This window comes from Parus major, chromosome 5, assembly GCF_001522545.3.
Source record: "Parus major isolate Abel chromosome 5, Parus_major1.1, whole genome shotgun sequence".
NCBI classification, from domain to species: Eukaryota; Metazoa; Chordata; class Aves; order Passeriformes; family Paridae; genus Parus; species Parus major.
In genome coordinates, this window is record NC_031774.1 from 18,583,279 (window position 1) to 18,609,979 (window position 26,701).

The window sequence follows — 26,701 nt, forward strand, 5'->3', positions numbered from 1 at the left end:
GTGTGCCAGTGATGCAGATTGGTTTTTGGGCTCCAGACACTGATTCTGCGCTGAAGAGCTGGCTTACACCTTGCATCAGAGGAGGCTTTTCAGAAAAACTCAGCCTTCTATGTGATTCAGTGGTGAAATGACAGGCAAAAGTATCTTTGTCCCATCCACTGTGGCAAAAATACCTGAGATGTAGCTTGGTCCAACCTGTCCTCCTGACATTGATTCATCCTTCCACATGTCAAGTCATACCAGAGAGAATCCTATGGCTGGTTTTATCTCTAAGATGTCTTATCAGGATGAGGAAAAAAATCAGTATTGTTTTATTGTTTTGGGGTGGGCAAGTAGAGATTGTCTATGAATATATTTAATGTAGTTTAGAAATACACTTCTTTTCCTATGGCAGGCTTGGATAAATTACATTTACAAAGAGACAATTTCTCATTTATTTAAATGTTGGCTATGCCTAGGGCTATGCTCTGGGCAAAATACCATTGGGTTTACCAGATATGTTTCACTTTCTGAAAAACTAAAAGAATTGTCTAGTTAATTGACACTGAGGAAATAACAAAGTGACAAGAGGAGTTGTCAGTAAAGCAGATGTTCTGTCTCTTTCAGCCTTGCTGCCAGTGACAGTTACTCACTGGAGTTTCAAGACACTATAAAAGTATTATGAGATCAAACACTGTTCAATGGTATAAGCACCTTCCTCCCAGAGAGTGTGTGACTTAACCAACCCACCAGTCTTACTGATGGAACCGAGGGGAAAGTCAGTACTCAGGACCAGTTTTTTGCAGGTTGATTTACAAGCAGCTCTTGTTTAGTGGCTGCTTCAGATGTCTGTAGCAATATCTATCCTCAGCCATCAATATCATTTTCCTCTTAGGTGTTTCTGTCCTCCCATGAGGCATCTTGGCTGTTTGTCTAACATGAGCTGCACAGTTTTAACTTACTGCTCAGTGAATTAAGACAACCCAGAATTGATGTTAGGTTATCTTAAAGCACCACACATAGTGTTTGGTGGTTTGGCCTTTTCTCTGTGAGCAGTTCCAACATCCTTCTAACCAAGGGATAAATCTCCAGGAAATATACTGAAGTGAAAACTGGGAGCAGAAATCTCTACCTCCACCTCAACCCAAGCCCTTCAATTTTCTGCACTAGGCACTAACCAGTACAGATTGCCTTGTAAACACCTGATTTTCCTGGAAAGGGGTGTACTGCAGGGCAGTGAGTATGTTGTGAGGCAAGATGGGGAAGCATGGATAACATCCTAGCAAACATCTACACAGCATCACAGTATTCTTCTGATCAGTTCAGTAAAACAAGAGAGGGTATTATGCCACCAGAACTGAACTCTGAAGTGACTTATTAAAAACTTCTCCATATTATGTTGCCTGTCAGGCAGTTCCAGGAAGGTTCTGGAAAACAGCCATCTCTGAGACCATTCTGTGGTGATGCTACAGAGCTGCTGAATGACAGGTTAAAGGGTGGTGCTGTGTTAAGCTTCAGCCTGCAGCCCTTAATGGATCTTCAAAACTCCAGAACTGCCACACTGAGTGAATGGTTTTTGTGTGGGTCTCAAGGCAGGTGAGCCCTTGGATTGCAACAATGGAAAAAGGCCACTAGCCTCTACTTCTTAGCAGCTCCAGGTATGTATCTCCTTCAATGGCAGGAGCAGGGTTTTTATTTCCCATCCCATGCACATATGCCAACAGGAAGGACAGTGGAAATGTGGTGGTGAAGGAGTGGCATTAATCTCATCTCTTTGACATAGACGCCCAAAAAAAGTGACCTTGACACAAGCAAGGAAGAACTCTGTCCCTTTAAAAAAATCTGTAACAAGCCATTTTCCACTGTAAAATTCAAGCAAAGCCCAACAAACAAACAAACAAAATCATTACTATTATTGTTCTTCTTCTTATTATTATTATTATTATTAATAATAATAATAATAGTAATAACCAATGGCAGTCCCATGAGCAGGAAAATTAAGAGTCATATTTCTATTTGGAACATTTTCCCTAGCTGAAATAGGACTGATATCCAGGACAACATTGCCAGAAAAGACTCAGGGACATTTATTTAATTATACCTGAATTCTCCTTGTAATCATGTAAATCTTTGTGTAGGTAAGGTGCAACACACATGAGCTGCAAATGGCACAGTGATTATACACCAATATAATGTATAATTATACACTTACACTGTGATTATGGAATTTCTTGAAATCTATTACTGAGAATCTTTCTGACAATTTTTTTTTTTTAAAAAAAACAACTTCCAAGCATTCTATTTGAAAATTCTGCATTACATATCCAAGGTTAGGTAAGAAAACTAGGTTTAATGCCCAGAACCTCTCCTCAGTGCCTCATCCTAAGCTCTGCTGGGTTTCAAACTCTGTCTAGCTTGTGCCAAGCACTGACAGCTGGGCTCCATTCTCCCACAGCAGAACAGGGGGTGGGGTGTGGTTGGTGGGATGTTAATGCTTCCTCCCTATCTTAGATATCAGTCATTTTGATAGGATGAGCACATCCCTAAGAACCAGCCCAAGTCACAGATGCATGGGGCCAAAAAGGATGGAAGTGGATCATACCAGCAGTGGGGAAAGGCCTGAAAGCTATATTCAGAGGCCTGTTGGCACACAGTAAGGCCAGCCCTAGCAACATCAAAAGCTACAGCAAGGAGTTAGTTTATACAGTTTTGTCAGTTGGATTAGACTCTTCATTAGGATGCAGAACAAACCTCTCCTACTTGGCAGACAGGAGCGAGAAACAGAATAAAAATGGAAATCAGATCTCAGCCCTGAATTCCCTATTCAGCGAAGCTCTTCTTATTTGCGTAGGAACTCCAGTTCGCCTGGCTTTGTTTGAAATAAAGGTAACAGGAAATTTCTGGGCAGGATGAGGTCAAGGTCTCCTGCTTTGGGGCCAGCAAGCCCTGGGAGGACTCTTGACTCAGAACAGCCCGTCCTAGGAGAACAAGCAGAGGGCAAGAGCATTTGCTATGGGGTAGCAGCAATACTGTCTCTACAGCTGCATCCTCAGCAGGCAAACTCAACAGGGAGACTTTGGAAAAGACCTTTCTTAGTTTGAGTTGAACAAATAGTTGTCACACTGCACAGAGTCATGGACAGTCTGACACTGGAGTGGATGGTTTTTAGCAGGCATGTTGTGCACTAGTCAGATTGTTACTTTTCCCCTGCATCTTTTGATGAAGTTGCTGGTTTGTCACAGTGTATTTGTATGCTAGGAGAACAAGATTACCTGATTTTGTGGGCTCCTAAAGCCTCTGACAGCATTAGAATATACAAAAGTCAAAGAAAAAAGCCTGAGTTCACTCTCAATCATGTCAGCATGTCTAAGGGGTCTCTGGGAGGGGTGTGTAGTTATACCACAAATTCACTTTATTATCAGAAAGAAGCCTAAGTATTTAAAACAGGAGTTAGTTTTCTTTACCTACTGTACCATGATAGCAAAGCATGTCTATCTGTTAGAAGGTATTTTTTGGTATCCTTAGGATTTGTCTTTATTGTGTTTTGGGTCAGAAGATACAAGGCTAGCATTTGTTTTACAATTTCACACACATTTTTTTTAACAGTCTCTGGAGTAAAATAAGACATATTTCTATAAAATATTTCTTGCCCTGAAACAGGACTGACTGAAATATATTAGCAGCTGTCAGAAAGATAAATGCCTACGTTTCACTCCATGCTGTTGAAGCCTTTAAATCACTACATTAGTCCTTCAAATTGTAAACAAAATGTTAATTTCTTGACTGCTATAGTAGAAGATAAAAGAGACTGGTAGTTGTAAGTAACCTGTACCTTGGATCATTTTATTAATATTGCAAATTGTAAGTGACGGAGCAATTAGGGTTAAATATGACCCCAGGAAAGCAGCTTGACCAATGTTGATCATCCTGTTAAATAGATGGAATTTATTTTAACAGAGGAAACAATAGGTTCCCTGTGGTTTATCCCATTAAGGTGATTTCCATAATTCCAAGAGTGATTCTCACATCTTTAAAATTAAACTTGGAAACAGACAAAAAGATAGACCTGCATTGGGATAGTAAGGGACTAAAAAAATTCTGATTCTGTCATGAAATAACCATTGCTAAATTTGTTTAATTTGGCCTTAACTTATTCCTCAATGAGATAATCCCACAGTCTCTCTTCATCTGAACTATGTCCCTTGGATTTCTTTAAAACCCTCACATCTCTCTGGATACCTTCTGTTGCAGCACCTCAGAGCTTCTACATACACTTAACATTAAGGGGCTCTAATTTTCTTCTCTCTTATACACATTTTTCATCCATTAACTTTAATGGGATTGCACCTGACTTACTCCAAGAAAACCAGACTGAAAAAAGTCAATCTTACAGTGTCCAAAGTGATATTCAGTATTACAAAACTGACTATTTTATGACAGTTTTCTGCAGAAATAAATTTATTTCCCTTGGCTCCACCTCACAAGACAGCACTTTTGCTGAAAGACCTAACAGAGAGAAAGATTCTGAGGCAATCTCTCTTAAACATTTAAACTAAAAGGCTGTTCAGGAAACTAGCTTTTAAAGAATTACAGCCATAGATATTTTTCCCAGTTCTTCCTTTTGTTCTTAAAAAAACAAATCAAACTAATTTTCTGACTTTTCTCCCCATACATTGGAAAATACTTAGGATACATTTTGGCAAAACTGAAGGAAATATCTTAAGAAAAAAAATTACTTGAGGCCAGAGAGAAAAATGATTTGCCATGTTGTTTTCCAACTGTGAGGTTTGCTATTCACATAGAAGGCAGCAATATAGGTGCTGGAAAACAATATCATGTCTAGCATGAGCAAAAGAAAAACATACAGCCACAAACATTATAAAGTAACAGAATTTTATCCACCGAAATTGTTCTTCCACAAATCAAACTACAAGATCCCCATCAAGTTAAAAATCATAATGCATATATGTTTAAGTGTCTCCTCTCTTTCATCCTGTTAGTACCTGTACCTTTCATTGCTTACAGTCACAGAACTCTCATCTATTGTTTTTCAATATCTCCCCTGTTGTTTGTTGTGTGGGTTGCACAGGTGAAGTTTCTACACTGGAATTACAAAAGAAAGTCAGTAAAAGAATATGAGTCTCATTCTTTGCCTTGCCTGTACTGTAGAGCCTGCCAAAACTAGGGTTGAGGTTTGCTGGAAATGTAATTATTTGAAATTTTGGTTGGTTCTGAATCAGACAGGAATCTTTCCTTCTTTTTTTTTCCTCACTCCATTCTAAAGGAGCAGAACTAATCTTGCTGAGCAGTTGCAAAGAGCTCAGGAGTTTCCAGTCCCTAAATGACCTGCTAAACAACTACGCACAGGAAAGAAGCTGTTAGCAGAAGAGCCAGACATTCTTAGTCCTGAGGTCAGGAACTTCCAATTTTTAGGAACCTCTTTCCTACAAAAAACATACCAGGAATCTGTGCAATCTGTTCAGAAACAAAGTATTTCAGGTCTATGGAAAACATGAAATAATCTCTCCTTGCGTCTGAGCTACTTCTGGATCTGTAGAAACTGAAAGGTCTTTTACCTCAAAATGATTCATCAAAGGAGGTATCATGCCACTATGATTTAACTCTCCTGAAGAAATAAAAGAAATTCCAGGAGATAAATCCACTCCTAACAATGGCATACTTGGGCGAAAGATTTTGAAGTGGGGTTTGGTGTATATTTGTTCCTCTGACACAGAAATGAAAACTCTGCTAGCAGGCAAGGCATTTTGTGCCTTATGGCCAGAGGAATGCCACATCAGGATACACTAAGACATGTTTTCTGTCTTGGGCCAAATATGATCCCAGGTGGATTTCACCATTATCACTGAAATCCTTCCTCCAGGATCAGCTCTAGTTCAGTAACTTTAAGTGTTGCAGAATGCTCCTTTCAGCTAGTATAGATGATACAGCTTTTATCATGGCATATATTGAGAAATTCTTACTCCCTCATGCTCTTTTGAGCCCTGTTAGAGGAAGATCTTCTCATGCATGAAGAAATAAATCACTGGAACAGACGATCTGATTTGAATCCAGTTATTTTACAATTCACTTGTCAGGACAAAACCAGGTGTATGACTTTAGGCACACTGAGGACTACCAACACAGATATGAACAGAATCTACCCTTTTACATTTGTTTTGATCCCAAGTCTCTCATTCATGGTGCCAGAATTCTACTTTCCAGGTGACTGTGAGGAAAGATGAATTTCCTATGACTGACTCAGTCTAGAGCATTAAGCACAGGGCTCAGCTGGGGTATGTGTTTCAGTAGAGAGCAGCTGATGCACACAGTGGAAAGCAGCTGCAGGGATACCTCTGTCTAATAAGGCTAGTCCATTACAAAGATTTCTTGTCTGCAGTTTCCCAGCTCCAAATGTGTTTTACCTTTTTATGCATTGGCATAAAGCTCCACAGAATGACTGAGTGGAAATCTTCATGAACTGCAAGAAACATGCCTTAAAAAAATGCCACAAGAAACTCAGTGCATTCTCTGGCTCTATGACTGACCAAACCTACACACCAAGCACACTCCTTACAATTAATGCATCAGTGACAACCTTGGAGGCTGGTCATGCTCACAGTGCCTGTACTCACAGTTTTCACAGCGATTCCCTGTATAGCCAGCCAGACAGGCACACTTGTAGGTGCTGCTTTTGTCCAGAATGCAGGTCCCATCATGAAGACATGGAGATGAAGAACAAGCTGTAAAAGAAATGCAAGAATGTTCATGGTCTCTCATAGGATGGGAAATCTATATGTTCTTCCTTATGGTGGCTGTGTCTTGGGGTAAATTACATGCTTTGGTTAGAAGTTAGAAAGACACAGTAAAGGGCCTGATGTATGTCAAAAAGTCTTCTGCTCTTACTTACTAGAGGAGAGATCTAATAGGTATAAACAGTTCTTTTCCCAGCATATATTACTTTTACCATTTTCCTCTAACTGCAGTCAAGTGGTGAGAAAGATCTATGGAACAAAAATAATTCACATCAAGTTCAATTACTGTCTAGAGCTTAGACTAAATTAAAGAAGTTTAACAGCAACCTATAATTTTCCTGCCATTCAACCCAGAGTTTAGGGATAAATTCTGGGATCCATGTTTTTTGCAGTCTTTTCTGTGTCTTGGATCTTGATGTTTTAGATTTTGGGAGTTGCTTTGTCCTTGGGCAACTCTTGCATGCAACAATCTAACAGTGATACACATCAAACTGTATACACCAGCATAACTTAGTATCAGAATGTGTAACTGTGCATAACACACACATTTTGGTGCCTGTTCTAAGAGCAGATGAGTGAATAGAACTATTGTGGTTTAACCCCAGCTGGTAGCTAAGTACCATGCAGCCACTCACCTACCCCACCATCTCTGGTGGGGAGAAGAATTGAGAAAGAAAATGTAAACCTCATTGATTGAGATATGAACAGTTTAATAATTGAAATAAAATAAAAGATGATAATGATGATGATGATGATGATGATAGGAATAATAATTACATTGAAAGGGAGAGAGAGAGAGAAATAATGCAGAGAGAATAAAACTATCCACAACACAGTTGTTTACCACACCACTGACTGAAGCCCAGCCCCTTCCCAAGTACCAAACCATTCTCCCAAACAACTCCCCCAGTTTATATGCTGAGCATAATATCCTGCGCTATGGACTATCCCTCTGGCCAGTTTCAGTCAGCTGTTCTGGCCATGCACTCTCCCAGCTTCTTGTGCAACTCATCACTGGCAAAGCAGGAGAAACTGAAAAGTCCTTGATTTAGAGTAAGTACTACTTAGCAATCACTACAACATTAGTGTGTTATCATGCAAAATCCAAACCCCAGTATGGCCCCCTGAGGGACACCACTTTTCACTGATGTCCACTGGAGCATTGAGCTGTTGACCACCACCCTCTAGATCTGACCAACCAACCAATTGCTCATCCACCAAACAGTGCACTCATCAAATCCATCTCTCTCCAGTTTAGCCCAAAGGATGTGGCCATGCCCAAAGGCCTTATGAAAGTCCACAGACGTGACATCTGCAGCCCTTCCCTTGTGCACTGGTGTAGTCCCTCCACTGCAGAAAGCCACTAGATTGGTCAGGTGGGAGTTGCCCTTGGTAAAGCTGTTCTGGCTGTCCTGAATCACCTCCCTGTCCTCCTTAGCACAGCTTTTAGGAAGATCTGTTACATGAACTTTCCAGACACAGAGGTGAGGCTGACAGGTCAGTAGTTTCTGGGGTCCTTCTTTCTATCCCTTTTTAACAATGCGTGCATTTTTATCTCTTTTCCAGTCACCAGGGACTTCACTAACCACCAAGACTTTTCAAATATCATGAAAAGCGACTTGGCAACTCCATCAGCCAACTCCCTCAGGACTCTGGGAGGTATGTCATCAGGTCCCATAGACTCATGTATGTTCAGGTTCGTCAGGAGGTCACAACACTGATCTTCTCTTATGGTGGGAAGGACTTTGCTGCCCCAGTCCTTGCCTTGCAGTCCCTCTGCTCCAGCAGAGAGGGAAGAGAGGTTCCCAGCAATGACTGAGTCAAAAGAGATGGGCTCTAGCCCTCCCTGCCCCAGAGCTGGATGGCTCCATGTTTATGTGCCAGCCCTGCCTGGGTCATCACCTCCTTCCTAGTGCGTGCAGAGGACATAGCTCCTGCCGAGGGCACACCACAACTGCGCCCCCTCCCAGGGAGCTGCTGACCTCTGCCTGGGCTCAGCTCTGCAGCTGCAGCAGGACCTCCCTTCCCTCCCAAGGCACCATGAACTGCCACACACCCTCGCTGCACCCTGGGCTGCTCTGAAAGGCATGGGGGTACAGAGGGGTGCTTGTTCTGGCAATGTACAGATCTCCTCAGCACCTCCCACAAGCTGCTCAGGTGTCTCCCTCCTCAGGAAAAGCCTCCATGTGTCAGGATCTGTCACTGCCACCATATGGACCGACCTCAGAGCAACTTCTCTCAGAGAAGTTTCTTATTATCCAGATGGCATGAGGTAAGAAATATATAGATGCCACATATGGATTTCTCTGGAGGTTTCATGCGGTGATGTAAGAGCAATTTATACATGGCTGGGCAATGAATATCTTCCATGTCTCTTTAAAGATTAAGGCCTGACTAAGGACAGTAATTCAATAGCTAAAAGAAAATATATATGTGGCAATTGTACTGTATACAGCTAATGTAAAATACGACTGAGAAAGGGAAGAAGCAGCAGAAGACTCCTTACAGACTGATATTTTGTAGTCACTGGTTGAAGCTAGTGAACCTTTATCTTTGTCCCAGTTTTGTCTCCTGATTTTAGAAAAGAAAGCATGTCAAGTGAACAAGGTTAAGAGTCAGACACTGTCCTTGAAAATGCCTGATACTAAAAACCACTAAATATTTTTTCTGTTTTAAGGAGTCTTGGTTTCCTGGCTTAAGTCAAACAACAAGGGACAATAATACAAAAGTTTAAAGCCACTATGTTGTGTCACTAGCTTGGGTGTACAGAAAGGAAAGCGTTATTGAAAGTCAGTAACTGGCTTTCATCTAACTGGATCCAGCATATGTCTAATCCTTAAGAGACTCTGAGAGCTCCCCATCTGGCCTCCCATGCTTCTCATCTGAATTCTGTTGAGTGACTTCTAGTCACTCATGCCAATTACTGGTTCCCATTTCAGACTTGGCATGGGATGGGACCTAGCACCTGCCTCCAGACTAGGCAGCACAGCAGGTTGTGTGGTTTCATCCTTTAATAACTATACACATAGTGACCTTTCCTAAAGGAGATACAGACTTTGCAGCTTATTTTGTATCAATCAAGACCTTTCTGGAATTTGAACCAGTGATCTCATTGCAATCAGTGCCCCTGCTTCAGTAAACTATGGGTTCTGAGCCAGTACAGAGCTCACAGGAAGAGGAGGCAGAAAAAAAAGGAATTCACTTTTGACATACTTCTTCAGTCCTTTTCACTACACCACTAAGGTGCTGGGGACACCAGATTTCCTTCACATCCTAGTCCAGATCCTGTAAGCACCTCTGTTGCTGCTGCTCTCACCTGCAGCACAGGGAATTGCTTTAGTAAGCCCCGTGAAATCTGTTCTGGGGACCTTGGCTCTTCCACAGTGCTGTGCACAGAGGGAAATTTCAGGGCAAATGCTTCAGTTTTCAGTGTGCTGCCAGAGCTTTCGATCCTGTGCTGCCCCCGCTTACAATTCTATGCTGCCCCATGCACACTGTATTCTTCCCTTAAATGGTCCTGCTGGCCAGGTTAGTGCTTCACATAAAAAGACACTGGGAGTGTTTGAAAAGCCTTTCACTGCACTACACATTAGACCAGAACAGCCTCATAATAAAGTGCACAAATAGAGCTCCTCACAAACTCTGAGAAGCCCTTTACAATGTGCTCTGTGTGGATTACCACACTTGCAGCCTCACAGCCTCAGAATAATTACCACTCAAAATGGGGCGGAAATAGAGTGCTCAACAATATTCAAATACCGAGTGTTCCCTGCTGGGCAGAGAAAACAGAACCAATTCAGCTTGCACCATATGGAAAATGTTAGTTCCCTGAGTGTAGGCAGCCCTTATGCAACATAGCCCACGACACACTCATTTGTCCTATATCACCTCTCCTGCTGTAAGCCCAGGCAAACTATCAATAGCTAATTGCTCCTGCTAACAGGTACTAAAGGTGACATTGGAAGAAGAGGGCAGGCTGAGAAATGGCATAGGTGTTACATCCAGAAGTATGAACATTTCAGATTGCTTGTTACATCTCTGATCATTGATAAGAGCTAAGTTTGTGTATTTATATCAGGGTTATATAAACTAACTAAATTTCCTGAGCCAGATATACCCTGGATGACCTCATGAAATGTGGGTCACCAGGGTGTACAGAAGGCAAGTTATGGTGAGTCATAGATCCTGCAGGGTTTATCTATGGCAAAACAGCACAGTCTAATTAACCTTCTGTGCCAGGAGTACTGTAGATAGATTTGACCAAAATTCCTTACATAGCTAAACAAGGAAGATCCAGGATGAGCATGGAGGGTGCTGCAAATACAATGGCAAAATGATAAGCCAGCTACACTTTCAGTGCTATTTTGAAACCATGGAAAGCAATGTAGGGGACTGAAGCACTGAGTAGTAACAAAACTAGTAATTCTGGAGCCCCACTTCTATCATTTATAACACTGAGATCATCACAGAATGGGAAACGCCTCTTCATTTTTTTTCTTAAGGAAAATAATTCATTCTTTGTACACAATTGGGGATTTTTGATCTTGGTTGGTTGGGTTTTTTTTAATTCCTAATTGTACATGAGCCAACATGAGTTCTGTCAGGCAGTGAGCTATCTATGAGATTTTCCATCAGGTTTTTGCTGCTTGAGACAGTGACTCTGCTCCTCCATACAGCACTGAGCAATTCTGCCATTGCAGATACACGTCCCTTCCTCTACTTCCTCTGTGCTCTTAATTCTTCAATTCAAACAGAAAAGCCACACAAAACAGCAGCTTTTCTCTGCTGGCTGATGTACTTGTTCTTCACACAAGTAGAAGGAATTTAGTCTTTTTTAGAAGAGTCTCACATTCACATGCCATCTGACAGCTTTTGAATCTCCCCTACACTGACTTTATGTAAGTTGCTGTTGGCAACACAGCATGAAAGTTTTTAATGAAGCAAAACAGGGAAAGAGATTAGTGAAATTGAATTAATGAGAATGAGTGGCATGTTCCACTTTTAGATTATGTTACCTGTAATTTCTTCAAAGACAGCATGAAATCCATCAAAGTTCTTGGATCCATCGGACTGGAAGAGGACATGGAGTGAAGACCCAGTGCTTCGGATGGGAGGCGGCCTCTCATTTCCACAGAATTTCTTTATTATTTGACTGTCCAAATTGTCCCCATCACGGATCTCCACATAGTCATACTGGCACATGTAGTCAAACTCCAGGCTCAGCATGGAAAATCTTGGGGGACAAGGACAAACAGTTAGATTGCTTACCTGTGTACCCTGAATACTATTTATTTGGGCATTTAGATATTTAGGGCCTACCTCCTTCAGTGAATCGACAAGTCCCTAACCACACAAAGACCCCTCACTCATCTCAATTTTTGCATCATGATGCCTAGAAGCCAGCTCAACTCTATACAGTGTCAGAACAGTGAAGTCTAAACTGAAGTCATGCAGTCTATTCATGTGCATCAGGTCCCTCACCATAACACAATGTCAAAACTTTCATCCAGGGTCAGACACTACAGGGGGCATATTTCTATTGGTTTTGTTTACTAAAAATTGTTCTATTTGCCCTAAATAAAGTTCTAATACTGAAAGTTACAGTATCAGATAACAAGGTTCAAAAGCTATTTACATTGTGATGTTGAGAAGTCAGTAATTAGGGATACAAGGAAAGCTTGGGGATGTAACAGAAGCAGAAACAGCCAGAGAAACAGAATCAAAATACTACAGCACGTTTTGCATTAGAAAGCAAAATGGTAGTAAACCCCCAATGTGTGGCGCTTGCCCGTCTTTTGAGAGCAGAAATAAGGCACAGGAATTAGTGCAGAAGGGAAATACTTAAAGTCTTTTCCCACAATGTCTGTCCTTTCCTAGCTTCGATCCAGCCACTGTGCAAGGCTTTTGTTCATTAACAGCCATGCTATATGCTGCTATTGGAATTCAGGTGGGCACAGAGCCCAAGCACCCCAGCAGAATATGAACAAGAAACAGAGGGAGCAACACCAAGTGCCTCTGCAGAATGTGCAATGGTCAGGGGGCTGGGCTCAGCCTTGGTACAGCAGGAAAAGGAGAAGAAATGGGCCTGGGAGAGGCCATGCTGCTAACTGTTCAGCAGGATATTTTACAAATTAAAGTCCTTATGTACTTGATCTTCCTGAAGACTCCTAACACTGCAGATGTGTATTTAGGATTAGGCTGTATCTTCCACATGCCTGTTCCAGTGTGGACCTAGTGTTTGCAAAGACTGCATTTTCATACCCAAGAGGTGAGACGAATATTGGATCTGCTCCTTGACCTCACAGTCTGAATGGAAGAGAATTCTGGAGCCTGTTTCATACTCTTCTCATCTTGAGACTCAGGCCCCCATGTTAAGGAGGCCTCCGTGTTCCTCCACCTTCCTTTGACAAACTCATGAGCTGACTTAAGAGGCCTCTTCACTCAGTCACCTTTGTTCAGGTCATATGGCTGATTTTTGAGCATCAGGAGTACATTACCTACAGAGAAATGACTGAGCAGTTGTAGGAAGCTACACCAATGGAGCAGAGCCCCTCATTTTTTAAAATTATCTGTATGATTTATGGAATGTAGAAAAAAACCCCCAACATATGCTTTAAATATGCATTAGAGAGAGATAATTCAACTTTGCTTTGCATAAAATGCATGAGTTGAATTTTAGTTCTGTCAGGTCTGTCAGAGACATCCTCACAAGGTATCAGGTTATACACTACATTTCCAAAACATTCTTTCACTGGTGAAACATGCCCCAGGGATCTACCCTGATGGAAGTTACACAGCAATACAAATTAACCCATTCATCTTTGTCACACTTATCAGGATACAGTTTATCATGTCCCAAACCAGAAAAAATATGTTCTGGTTTTCTGAACTTGTACATTTCTGATTAAATTACATGTGTGTGCAAGTACAGAAGGAAAGTTTCTGGAATGCCCCCCATGTACTGGGAGCAGTATTATTTATAGATGTAAAGGCAAACTGTGTCTTGATGTGTGTCCCTGAACAAAGAATATCAGGACATAAGCATAGAGAATGAAAGAACCATGCACAGAATACTGGTTTTAATTGTTTGCTTTCTGTGTTTTAAAAAATGATGAAAACAGAGTGGAAAATGTGAAAGGCATAGGGGCTCTGACTTGAATTTTATTTAACTTGGCAAAGAAGCAGATACACTGTACTGACAACATGGAATCCTGCGATTAAGACGCAGAATTGGCAGGTCAGGAAACCTGCCAAAGCTTTTAAAAACCTATTGGCTACGGCCCAGCTGACAGGCCCCTTTACAGACCATGAGGTCTATTGCCATTTAAACCACATGTATACACAATTCAAAGGACCTCAGTTTCCTCACCAATGAATGTGTAATTATATCATAATTCTCTTGGATATTACTAAACTAAGCAAGCTAATTTTGTGCTACAGGTCAGAGATACACAATGGAATGAAAAGTATTGCCTTGATTTCATCAGTGTCTGCAGTGGGCATATACTGGCCAACCCCTCTGAGGAAAGCTTCTAGCCAAAGGACATATTTAAAACTGCATCTCTGCCAAGGCACTAAAGAAAAGAATTGAAAGTTGTGAGCTACTTCTACTGTGATATGACATCCTTGACATGGCTCAGGCTGAGGGAGCCTATACATCACAACCCAAAACCACCCCCAAGGCTGGCAAAAAAAGCAGAGAAACAAACTACCACCACAACACGGACACTATTTATCAAAACAGCTCTACTGTGCCAATCCCCGAAGGACTGCATGGCACAGCTTAAAGCAAGGGAAGATTTATCTGTGCTCCTGGGAGTTTTACTCTTCCTGCCCTATGTAAGCAAAGACAACCACTTTGTTCGCCTTCTGTATTACGCTGTCCCCATCCCTGCCCTTGCAAGCCAGGGTGGCAGCAAACAGGATTTGTGCACACAGAGAATGAAAAAAGGAGTTCTTTTGTTGGCAGTTGTGCTGATTCAGCACAGTGTTGGCTGTGTATTACGGCTCTAAGCAGTTACCACCCACAGAGGGGATCAGCATGTTTAGATGAAAATACAGTGAAGGAAACATGGATGGCAGACCCAGGAGGCAGGCTCTGTTGGTTGGCTTGGGTGAACCTGCCCTTCTGTGCAGGAATAGCCTAAAGGTGAAGTTTTATGTTAAATATACATGTTTTCCATAATATTTAACTGCTGAAGTACCTCAATGGACAGCTCTGAGGTGGTGCACCTTGAAGATGTCAACTGACTCAGAACACTACATGGTTACCTTCTGTGAGGACCTCCTGTTCCATCTTTGCCATGAAGGTTTCCTCTGTGTCTCCTGCAGGACTTGCAGGGTGGTAGGGTTAAGTGTGGACATTCAGGAGAGCTCATGATCTTTCCCTGGGAGTGCTATGTCATCTTCTGAGATTTCTAGGCATTCAGACATTAGGTTCATCATCAGACTAAGAAAAAGGCTTTAGGATTCTCCAACATTACCCAACTCAGATAAATTAGATGCTGATAACAGAAGTTTGGTAGTTCAGGCTTCCCTGAACTAGTAGTTCAGGTAGTGAACTACTTCACTACTAGGTAGTGAAGGTAGTACAGACCTTCACAGTTGAAATGTAACATTATTTCACATCAAGGTGATACCTAGTATTACGTTTGTTTGATTGCAGGAAGGATGGACATAGGGAAAAAGAGAAAGGCACTCTTGTGTTAAAGTTTTCTGCTTTCTGTAACAGCAAAGTTGAACAGTGAACTGTGAACCCTACTGCGAACTGTATGGATCTCATGTGACACATCTTCCTAGTCTGCATGTGGGTGGCCTAGAGTGGAAGTCTGATTTCTCCAGAGTTAGTACATCTGTTATCTACAGCACTCCCCATTCTCCTGCTTTGAAAACAGACTAGAGTCTCCTTACTGCATCCACAGCAAGTTCTGCTCTTTGATACAGTGTCCATTGTTAAAATAACCTTTAGTCCCTTTTTGTGCACCTTGTGCCTGATGCCATCTGGCTGTTAACACTTCACCCAGAGACAAGTGCATTCAATAGTTACATGCATGCACAGGGTCCATTTCCACTCTCACATCCATCCCCACAACAGCAAAGACAGGGTGACACCTCTAGCTCTTGAAGCATTTTTTAAGCCTCACAATTGACAAAGCACTTTTCAGAAATGTAGAAAAATATCACCTCTCTAAGCTTGTGCTATGCAAATCATACACTTCACCAACAATATGTCTTAAAAAGAAGGCAGGTACAACCCATGCTCACTGACACTGATGCAAAGTTACGTCACATGAACACAAAACTCTTCCTCAAAGCATTGCTCCTGTGTCTTCTACACAATGCTCTCCAAGCAATAATAGCTCACAACAGGCTTACATTTGAAGGTCTGAAAAAAGTGCATTCGTGTGGGAAAACCACAAGCTCTTCTTTTCAACTGATTTGTTGCTCTTCCTCTCATTAAGTTTCTCTTCAAACATACAGAAGCATATTTAAACTGTTTAAATATTTAAACATATTTTAACCGTTTGTGTATCTAGCATAGTTATTTTGCCTGGGCTCTAAACTCAGTGAAATATTGAAATGAAGGGTTAAGCTATTCTATTGGCTAGTGTGTTTTGAATACCATCCCCTGCCATACTTCCTGCTGCATGTGTGAGCACCCTGCTGAGTACATTTGAAAACATTATTAATTACCCCAAAAAGAGGTTCTCCTGCACTAGGCAGGAACTATGAGCTTGAGCCATTATGGGTTGGTTAACAGGTCTAAGCATGCACAACTCAGAAGAGTGATGACAGGACAATAGGACACAGTCTTAGGCTGTGTGACTGGAAGTTTAGGCTAGACATTAGGAAAAAATTAATCACAGAAAGAGTGATGGGGCACTGGAGTGGGCTGCTCAGGGAGGTGGTGGAGTCACCGTCCCTGAAGGGATTTAAAAAAAGACTGGATGTGGCAGTCAGTGCCATGGTTTAGTTGGGGTGTTTTAGGTCATAGGTCATAGGTTGGACTTGATGTTCTCAAAGGTCTTTTCCAACCTAGTTAATCCTGTGATAATGTGACTTGGAGGAGAACAAATCACATCCTCCAGGCTCACAGAAAACTGAGTTGGTGAAATGAGTAGGAAAAAAAAGAGGGAAAATGAAGGGTAGATGCAAGGCACAACTCATGGGCAACTCTCTCCTTGCATGAGACATCATATTAAAATATTCTGCAACTTTTCTTCAAAGAATGTCTTAGTTCAGCCTAGTGCAGTCTTCAGAAAATATTGGGTGCTCTGGTATCAAGGTCTTGAAAACACCTCTGAAGAGACATATTGTGCCCAATGCCTGAGAAACTCTCCTCAGCATCCATCTGTCCTAAATGGGAATTGAAAGCACAGCAGTGATTTGTCCAGTGCCTGTCCATCACAAGCCAGACCAGGAGAAAGAGCTGTGGTACCAAATACAAAGTGGTTGCTATACCTTCACTGCCCCACAGAAGGGCTCACAGCTGACCCATATGCTTCAATGTCCATCTGAAATCAGTGCTGGCTAAAAGTCAGTAGGACCCACCTTAACTCAATGTTAAATCCAGCTTGAACATGGATTGTCCATTCACATCGTGCATTCAGTGGGTAACCCTCCAGCAAAATCTGACCTCTAGAAGCCCGAAGAACCTGCCCACACCCTGGGGAGAAAAAGAAGGAAAAAAAATGGTGTGAAGAACCTTCAAGGGACATTTGAAGAAAACATATGTAGAAATAACACCAGAAGAAGTTGACACGATGGCTTAGGAAGATACACTCTTTCTTACAAGGCAATAAAGTATTGGGACAGCCACACAACGGTAGTGAAGAGTTATGATTATACTAGGGTATTGTCTAGGCTATGAGTACCCCCAGGAAAGCTGTAGTTGATTGCTTCTCCCTGGTTTGCAATGTAGCCCCATGAAACCATTTCTTGCAGCTTTTGCCTCTCTGTTAATTAGCCAACCCACCCACCTGGCTGATGATCTAGTTCAGAAGAGTTTTGATGGAACCCATGCTGACATTTGCAACCACTGAAGCTGTGGAAGCTGGTGGGAAAGTGACAAAACTACAATGAACACTTGAATTAGCTCAAGTGAGAAAAAGAATGAGAGAAAAAAATCTGCTGCCCCAAACATCATGGTTGTAAGTCGTTCATAAGGAGACTCTGGGAGAAAAAAGAGCTGATGTATTCCCAGAGGACACTTTTGTCCTCAAGATTCACTACATCATCCTTGCATATTAATGCCACCATGCCAATAAAGATATATAAACATCACAGCTCCTCTATCATCAGTGAGACACTGATGACTCAGTATAGAATATACAGTCCTTATCCCTTCCTTCAGGTTCATTCTTATCCTTCCTCTTGTCTTGTTCCACTCTGCCTATGCGGCTCTCAGTTTTTCACCATACTATGGAATGTACTTCAGCACCAACAGGATAAGACAAAGTGCTCCAGTCATTTGTGCCCAGTCTAAGAAAACCATCAGAGGACAATGAGATGAACAAACAGCAGACAAGGTCACACCAGGGGAGCGATATCTTTTCATGATTATCCTGCAGCTGTCCCTAGGCATCTGTCCAGGGATAGTTGTCCTAATTCCTCATCTTGAATGCTGAACACTTTTAGCCCAGAGAGTTCTCTCACCTTCAGTAACCTTTCACTTTTCCCCAGCTATAAAATATGGCTAATAATATTTTCCTCTGTGGAAGATAAAAGAGTTGTTTAGTGATTTTTTTCAGAGCTTACTGTTATCTGCACATGCATGTCCTAGCAAAATGCACAGTTAAATCACCAAGTACCAGACAGAGCTAATTTTTCAGTTCCTACTTTCCTGGCTACATCTTTCTGAGTGGAGTTTTGCACATGGCTACATCTTTCTGAGTGGAGTTTTGCACATGGCTACATCCCCTGGTAAGCCTTCTATTGCTTTGATAGGGTATGAGGCTGTATCTGAAAGCCAAAAATTGCAATTCAGTCTAACAGCATCACCTATTCAGGAAAGTCTGCACACCTCAGATGAGGATAAGTAAAAAGTCAAATGACCCAAAAGACATCCACAGCAATTCTCTCACTTCTTTTTCCTTCTTCAGTCCAACAGAAAGCTCTGCTGCTTCCGTCTGTTTCCCCAGAGAAACCCTAAGCTTTTAACCAGCAAGCCAGGATGAATGTTTCCGACTGAAACAGAGGGTTTTAACACTTGCCTCTGGGCCCTTCCTTCCCTAGGGAGAAAGGGTGACAGTGACCTGATTTGGTGAAGTACCGAGCATCTGTGGTTCCCATTGATCATAGTGTCTGGAAATCAATCCTGCTGCATCTGGTCTATGGGGAAACATGAAGACTGCAGGTCAATTCCTCCTCTTTCTTCTTAAGAAAGTGTTGCTCAAATGAAATACCCTTTGTTCATTTACCCTCGGTTACCCTTAATTAAGCAGGACCCAAGGAAACAGAAATCCTGCTCAGAAGAGTTCCTCAAAAGTGTTTCATCCTCTTCTGTGGCTCGCTCAGTTCCCTCTGTAAAAGATGAGGATTAATGAGTGTGCCCAGAAACCACATTAGGATTCAATGAGTACAGCAGGATCTGCTGTGGTGAAAATAATAATGCTCCTTCCCACAGCAAGAAACAGGCCCTTGTGCTGCCATTGGCTCCTGCCTCAAAAACAACCTGAGACAAAGCTGCTAGAAATCTTCAGAGGGTTTGACAGGGGGCTTGGACCACCTCAAAGAAAGTTTCCCTTTCGTCCTGAAGGGCTTTTGAGTTTTCGATGCCTTTAAGAAAGGAAAGCCAAAGAACTGGTGCAAAGAGATACTTTTATGCACGGCATACTAAACACACTTCTCTGTTTGCTGTGGTACAGCCTGAACTCTCTGAACACTGGTGCTGAGGAAGTAGGTTTGGCCAGCAAAGCAGGTGGTCCAGAGACTAAATAGGAGCCATTCAGTGACCGTCTCCAAAAGAACGTTCTCAGGTTTGCTCCCACCCTTCTCTGCATGAAGCACCTTTGCTATCACACCAAATTCAGTGCTTTTAAACCTCCAGCACTTCTAGCAGTCTCCAGACCAACAGTTCAATCATATGTTGATCACAAGGAGTCTTTTCTCTTTCTATTCTAAATCTGCAGGAGACCTGGAAAGCTCTCAAAAATAATTTACATCATAAACACAAATGCTGGCAAATTCTGCCTCATTTACAAAAAAATAAACCACTTTGGCAGAGTATCAACATCCTTGTTCCGTTCCTGTTCCTGAAAAAAAGGCAGCTTTCAGGGCCACAGTAAGATTTCCTCCAAGGCTTGTTACTAACAGAGAATAAAAAAATTCAGGAGACCTCTGAGTTGTAGCCCACAGAGACCCGTGGGTCGATGGAGGGAGAGGTCCTGAGACGACCTCTGGTAAGAACTCATTATCTTCTGTTTGAGTGCTGCATCTTAGATGTGAGGCTCCTTCAAAGGTCAGGATGACTGAACAGAGGAGAAAGACAGTAGAAAGGTTACTGCTATTCAGAACCAGGCTGATATGGGAAGGCAGCTGTCACTTGTCACAACTTGTTGCTTCCTGTCGGTTGTTGGTCACCAATATTATGTGAAATAGTAATATTCAGAAAGTTTCAAAAACTACAAGTAATCTTGTCTGGCATAGGGTCCAAATTCAGACAGCAGAGCTGAGAATAGCTGTTAGAAATCACCACTTTCTTGCCTGCTTTAATGGAGCATGTGCCTTGAAGTGACATTACAACTTGGGTTTGGCAAAAGCTATTTGAGTGCAGGGTACAGAAGAGAGGGTTCTGCAGGGTTGGTTTTCCTCTGGTTTTAGAGCCTGGTGTGCCTTTTAGGTCATGATGATTCAATCCAAGAAAAGTCACATTAGGAAATATGCTGGCACCCAATTAAATCTAGTCAGCGTGTTTATTTCCTAATAATACTCCTTTGGCCTACCCTACATAATTTATCTTTTTACCCAATGATCTGGTATCCTCTGGTGGGTTTTCAGCCATATCCATGCTTCCAGCTATGCCAGCAGGTACTACAAGCCGGACAGACCCACAGCCCATCTCATGGTACTTCTTCCTTGCCATGGCCCTCCATCAGCACGACTTTTGCTGGCAGTTCCCACAGATCTGTCCCGGGGGCTCACCCTACGCTGGCGAATGCACTCATGCCCTTGAGCGCTGCCCCGGGGCGAGGCCTCATTGCCCTCCCGGAGGTGCCCAGACGCTGCCATGCAGCTCTCCCCTGCACGTACAGTACTAAGCAGGCACTGATGCCGCCCGCAGACCCTCCGCACTCCCCGCACTCCTGGCTCCCGTCCCGCGGGATGACCGGGGCCTCACGGCGCGGCCTCCTGCGGGGCCCCCGGCCGCCACCTACCGCCCGTGCGGCGCCGCTGCCGGCGGGGCCCGCGGGCGGCCGGGGCATGCGGTGCCCGCCGGGCCGGGCGTGCCGTGCCCGGTGCGCCGCTTCAGCAGGGCCCGGCAGCGCAGGGGTGCGGCCGGAGCGCTGCTCGCCCTCCCGGGCGGCCCCGGCAGCGCGGCGGCAGCGCCCGCCGGCCCCGCGAGAGGGAGACAGAGCCCGGCGCTCCCTCCGCGCCGCCCCGCCGGGAGCCGTGCCCCGGCAGCTCTGGCCTCGGCAGTGCAGGACCGAGTGGGCAGATTGCATCCCGCCCTTACCGCCCTGGCGCTTCTTCGTCGTTCTGGGATTTCTCGGCCCTCTGCCGCTGGCGAGGCACTGAGGGATGGCTGCAAAGCTTCGGCTGCGACCCCGTGTGCAGGTACCAAAGAGAGATGGCTCCTCCTGTGCTCTCCCACCTGTGATGTGTTAGCACAGCCACGGCTCCAGCAGTCAGTGCCTGCTGGCGTTCCAAGGCTACTTGCTGGCCGCCCTCCAGACCCAAAGCCACATCGCTGTGAGCCCGCAGTCCAGCACCCATCATGGTTATAGGCTGCTTTTCAGACATGCAGTTCTCTGCATGCCTGAGCCTACCATCAAGGCCAAAATTGAGATAGCCATGAGAGCCACAGAAGGGGAGCTCAGGATGTGCTGGGGTCACTACTATCCTCTGTGCCCCCACTTTAAGAGACAATAGCACTAACCTTCCTACCCTACCTCTCAAGTACCACAGATCCATGTGAAAGAGACCACAGCCTCAGTGTCACACTGCTCCCCTTAAAAGAACAAGTAGTAAGAAAAACACTATAGGACAAAGCTGTCCAAAATTTCAGTACTGCAAAAATGACCAAATGGATCTCTGTGTGAAGGTGTATTTGCTTCAACACAAGTGGGAAGAATAAACTGAAATATACTGCAGACGACCAATATCTTCTGGCAGACGGAGGAAAAATTAGATGAATTAGTGACTCTTTCTTGGCTCTACTTTTAAAGAAAATTCCAGAGAAGCTCTAGCATGGACCTAGAGAAAATGTGACTTTAAAATGTTCTCAGAAATCACTCCGGCAAGGGACTCAGTTGATCAAAAAGCCTCAAGGTTGAGTTAGCTCTCTTGCTGAAACATGTTGATTCCCCACATTCTGCTTTTTTGAAGCAATGATTTTATTTTATATGCTTTCACCTCCTGAATGGTCATGGGCAGTGTTGTGAAAGCAAGTTAAATTGTTACTTTAAAATCAGTGACTAAGAGGACACAAGCCTAAAGTATGTAGCACAATGGACAGAACAGACTAGGGAAAGCAGACTCTGTGTCTATCCCTTCCAGTGAAACAGGAACAAAGAGACAGTCAATAAAAATTGAAAGAGAGCTACACCTTCACTGGTGGGAAATTGGTGAAGGAAATACTGGTCTTGAACACTATATAATTAGCTGATGGAATTAATTATTGAAAGACAGAATGGGGATTAACAACTTAGTGAAACTAAAAAAGCAGGAGCTTTTGTACACTGTCAGGAACAAAACCTTTAGATATTGCTACCAGGGCCTGAATCACTAATTGTTGTGACATAATCAGAAGTTGCAAGACAGTGTTTTCTGGAGGCACCTTGAAGGTGTTGAGGTGTTGAAGGTGTCTGGCAGAGAAGGGAACACTGGGATATCCTTGGGGCTGGCAGGGGTTGGAGGAGGACAGAGGGTAAGCTCTTAGATAAAGCTGTTGCCCTTGTAAATGTTTATGCTTATGCTCTGGGGCAGTCATGAAATGTGTCCAAGAAATGCAGATTTCAGAAGATTTCTGGAGTCATGGTAGTTAAAGTTTTAAAATAAACCAAACCCAAACAGACGTTTAGTAGGCTTCTAACCCACCATGACATGAGGCCCAGTCCAATATCTCTCAGACAACCACTGGGAGAGAAGATTTTTCCTAACTGTAGATCTCCTTACTGCCTGGTTGTGTTTGCCTTCTCCTGCTTGTGCCCTTTGCAAGAGTTGCTGTACAGGAATAGCTGGAAAGGCACAGCATGGCCCTGGCTCTGTCCCACCACTCCCTGTCCCTGACATCCCTCCCAGCCCGTGTAGGACACTTACTCATGCAGTCTCCTCCATACCAGCCAGCTCTGCACTCTGCACAGTAGATTCCCTTGATGTAGAAGTCGTCAAGTGTCCCTCCCCAGGAGCCATTGCGACAGGACTTGCAGTTCTCAAAGATGGTACAGCCTAAAAAGAGAGCCAGTGTGTTAGATGAAAGCCAAGGTGGATTGTCCTGCAGGAAGGGGAGCAGCCTCTCTGTCTTTTCCACAGAAAATGCCAATGACGTTAATGACTGTGGAGGTGCTGACAGCTTCCCCTCTGGGAACCATACCCAACCTCCACGCCCTAGGCAGCTCAGACTGAGATTTGGAACCAAGCTCCCGGTCTGATTTGCCCAAACCTCTAAATCTCATTGCTCCAACTGTAAACGCCTCTCTCAGGAGTCTGAATGTGTGTGCTGATGCCACTTGGGCCCAGCCTAAATGATTCTGATGATTTCTAAACTGGTCCTGGCTCCTCCTGCTTTCTCCTCCTCTCACCTTTCACTTTTCTTTTTCCTTCTTGCTTGTGGGACTTCCAAGTTGTCTCTCTTTTCTTGCTTTGGGGGTGCAAATCGTCCAAGAGTACCACTAAAACACTCCTGGTGTGAAGCCAGCTATAGCGTCACCCTTTGGCAGCTTCCAAGCCTGCCCAAGACATCCTGAGGACAACACTGGTAGTAGAAAGTGTTGGGATTTTTTGGCCAGTGATGCTTCCTGCTTTGGGGGAACCTTGCCAAGTGTCTTTCTGCTGTCAGCTGAGTGGCAGATGAAGTTCTGGAGGAAATGCAGGACAATCCCATGCCTCAGTGACATGTGCTTGTTCACCACTGTCCTGACCAGCATCTGCCATCATGCCATGGCCAAAGATTTGGTGTGAACACAGCATAGCCACAAACATACCTGGGTGGATTAAACAGGAGTCACACTCGTTCTCCTCGTTCCTACAGCAGGGAATGGTGTAGCCCACTCTTTGTTTCTGTCCTGGGCAGATGCACTCGATTTGGTCATATTCACAGCATTCCCGACACATGATATTCCATTCAGCTCCTGGGCAGTTTTCATTGATCACTGTGTACTCTGCAGAGAACGGAGAGGAGGACACATGGGAATAACCCATATCTGATGAGGACTGGCAGGATCTATTATCCAGTGGTTTGTCAGATCATGGATGGCATGGGGCTGGCCAAGATCTTCAGCCCAGAAAAACCCAAACTAGGTGGTAACATGTGCCTGAAATGTCAGCGTGGTTTTGCAGTGCCAGCCAGAGGAAGCAAACAGACCAGAGGGAAGGAATATGTTTACTTTCTCTGCAAGGCCTTCCCACTTCTGTGGTGAGAAAAATAGCTTTGAAAAACCACAGAGGATGACATCACATGAGAAAGTTTCTTCAGATTGCAGGACTGATTTAAAGCATCATATATAGCATAGATTATTTAAACTATGATAGCATGTTTTGGCTGTATTTCTGCTTGTGAATCTGCTATTCTTGAAAATTAGGGGGCCCACCAGGAAAGGCGACTTTTAAAGTTGGATTTTAGCTGGTTTCACTCCCTATTTTCACCCAGATGCACATTTTGTTACATTTGACTTCCCTGCCAAAGGAAATAAGATTTTTTGGGTTTTTTTAAAGGTTAATTTTGCCTGGCATTTCTTATATGGTAACATCTTTCTATTATTTAGCATAACCTCATATTATATCTAAGCTATGCTGGAAGCACCCTTTTAAGAAACAGCCTCAGACTGTGACTCAGGACTGCCACAGTATGCGCAAATCCTGTCTTTCCCCACCAGTGTGCTGTCTAAATTCTACAAAGAGAGATCTAAGGAATGCACAAAGCTGTCATCGTGCCTTCTAACCACCTGACAGCCCTGATGACTGCTTTCATGGAGTTTGATAGTAAAAAGAGAGAGCAGACTAGAAAGATGAGACATGAAGGAAACTTAATGAGACTAGCTCTTTTTTCCCCTGCTAACCTATTTTTCTTTTTTTTTCTTTTTTTTTTTTTTTTTTTTAAATTGCGGTTAGGTAACCTTTTTCCTCGTATATTAAACTCTGAGTAACAGAGTTGCCTTGTCATGAAACAAGCCATACATCTCTAAGGTGCAAAACTCCCATGCATGCCTGTACCTGGCTCCCTTCTCACACAACTGTTTCTTGTTTCATTGGCGCTGATAACCCAATTACTGTGCCTGCTGGAGCTCCCTACTACTGAGCCTTGCTGCTCTGTCTCACTTGACTCTCTGTGACCTCATGAAGCCTGGTTCCTGGAAGCTTATCTTCTCCCCTAATGATTTTTACTTACTCCATAAAAAAAGGACCACCAAACTGTTTCTTCTTCACCCCGTTTGGCTGGGAAATGAAATGCAGCCCTTTGCACTCCTCAGAACTGAGCCTTTCCCTTGTGTCTGGTGTACCGACCAGGGAGAGTCCGCGGCTGCTCTGAGTTTAGGAACGAGGCTGCTGTTTGTGCTGAAACCTTTCCATTCCCCCTCTCTGCCCCTATAATCATTCAAAAAAGAAAAGGCTGTTCCTGCCATGCAATAAGATTCTGTAGTTTTTTATTCCAGTAGTGGAATCTTGCATTGAAATAATCTTAGTGTTCAGCAGTTATAGCTTCTTTTGCCTCTAGATCTCGACATGCTTTACAAAGTTCTCATTCCAGATGGGAAGATGAAGCACATGGGAGGTGAAGTGACTTTGCTCAAGGTCCCAGGGAAAAACAATAGTAGAGTCAGGAATTAAACTCATGCCTTCTATTTTCCAGAATGGCAGTCAATCAACCTGGCCAAGCTGGGGCTTCTTAACCTATGGCTATTATTCCCTTTTAATTAAGCCTTTTATCTATGAATTGTATCTGATTCAGATTCCAGAGAAAATTAATTACACAGATCTAATTATCTCCGTAGAACTGACACTCAGTTTGATTCATCTCACCATACCAGACAGACAATAGCTGTGTCTCTGGTGTACGGGGTGGGGGTCTCACTCCTTCCTGAAGCAGTAGTCTCTAAAGTCTGACTAATAAATAATTACCCAACACTCAGAGCTTTTGTAAAGCATCCTTCAAATTCTCATTTTTTCTAACTCAAGATAGAAATCTAATTTATCTCAAAATAGCTAAAGTCTATTAATAAAGTGCATATATTATCCAAAAGAAATTTTTGTCTGTAAAATGATCCAAATATTCACAGGCAAAGTTACATTGGGGTGACAAAGGAATGTCTCCATCCTTGCAGGAACTCAAATCCTGGCAAGATAAGGCTGTGAGCAACACAACTTTCATGTTAGAACCAAGAGATAGGCTGGACCATGTGATATCCAGAGGTCCCTTTCAACCTAAATTACTCTACTCTTCCCTAAAATATCACTCGTGTATTTGTATGTAGATAGAGAGTGTGAATGTGTGCATATGCATACTTATTTTTATATGTAGAGCTTGTGTGCACAACAGAGGCAAAAAACAGAGGCCACCCTTATTCTTGGTGGATCAAATGTGTGCATTTGTA

The 26,701-nt window shown here is 43.2% G+C and overlaps 1 protein-coding gene across 2 annotated transcripts in view; it reads right to left on the reverse strand.

Moving 5' to 3' along the window:
- Positions 1-26,701, reverse strand: part of PAMR1 (peptidase domain containing associated with muscle regeneration 1) — a 56,604-nt gene that overhangs the window by 22,780 nt on the left and 7,123 nt on the right. For both annotated transcript variants that reach the window (XM_015632001.3, XM_015632002.3), the window contains exons 2-6: positions 24,095-24,271; positions 23,211-23,339; positions 17,283-17,397; positions 11,747-11,964; positions 6,612-6,719 (exon numbers count right to left, since the gene is read on the reverse strand). In XM_015632001.3, coding sequence (XP_015487487.1) covers positions 6,612-6,719; positions 11,747-11,964; positions 17,283-17,397; positions 23,211-23,339; positions 24,095-24,271 — 747 coding nt within the window. The remainder of the gene's footprint in view (positions 1-6,611; positions 6,720-11,746; positions 11,965-17,282; positions 17,398-23,210; positions 23,340-24,094; positions 24,272-26,701) is intronic.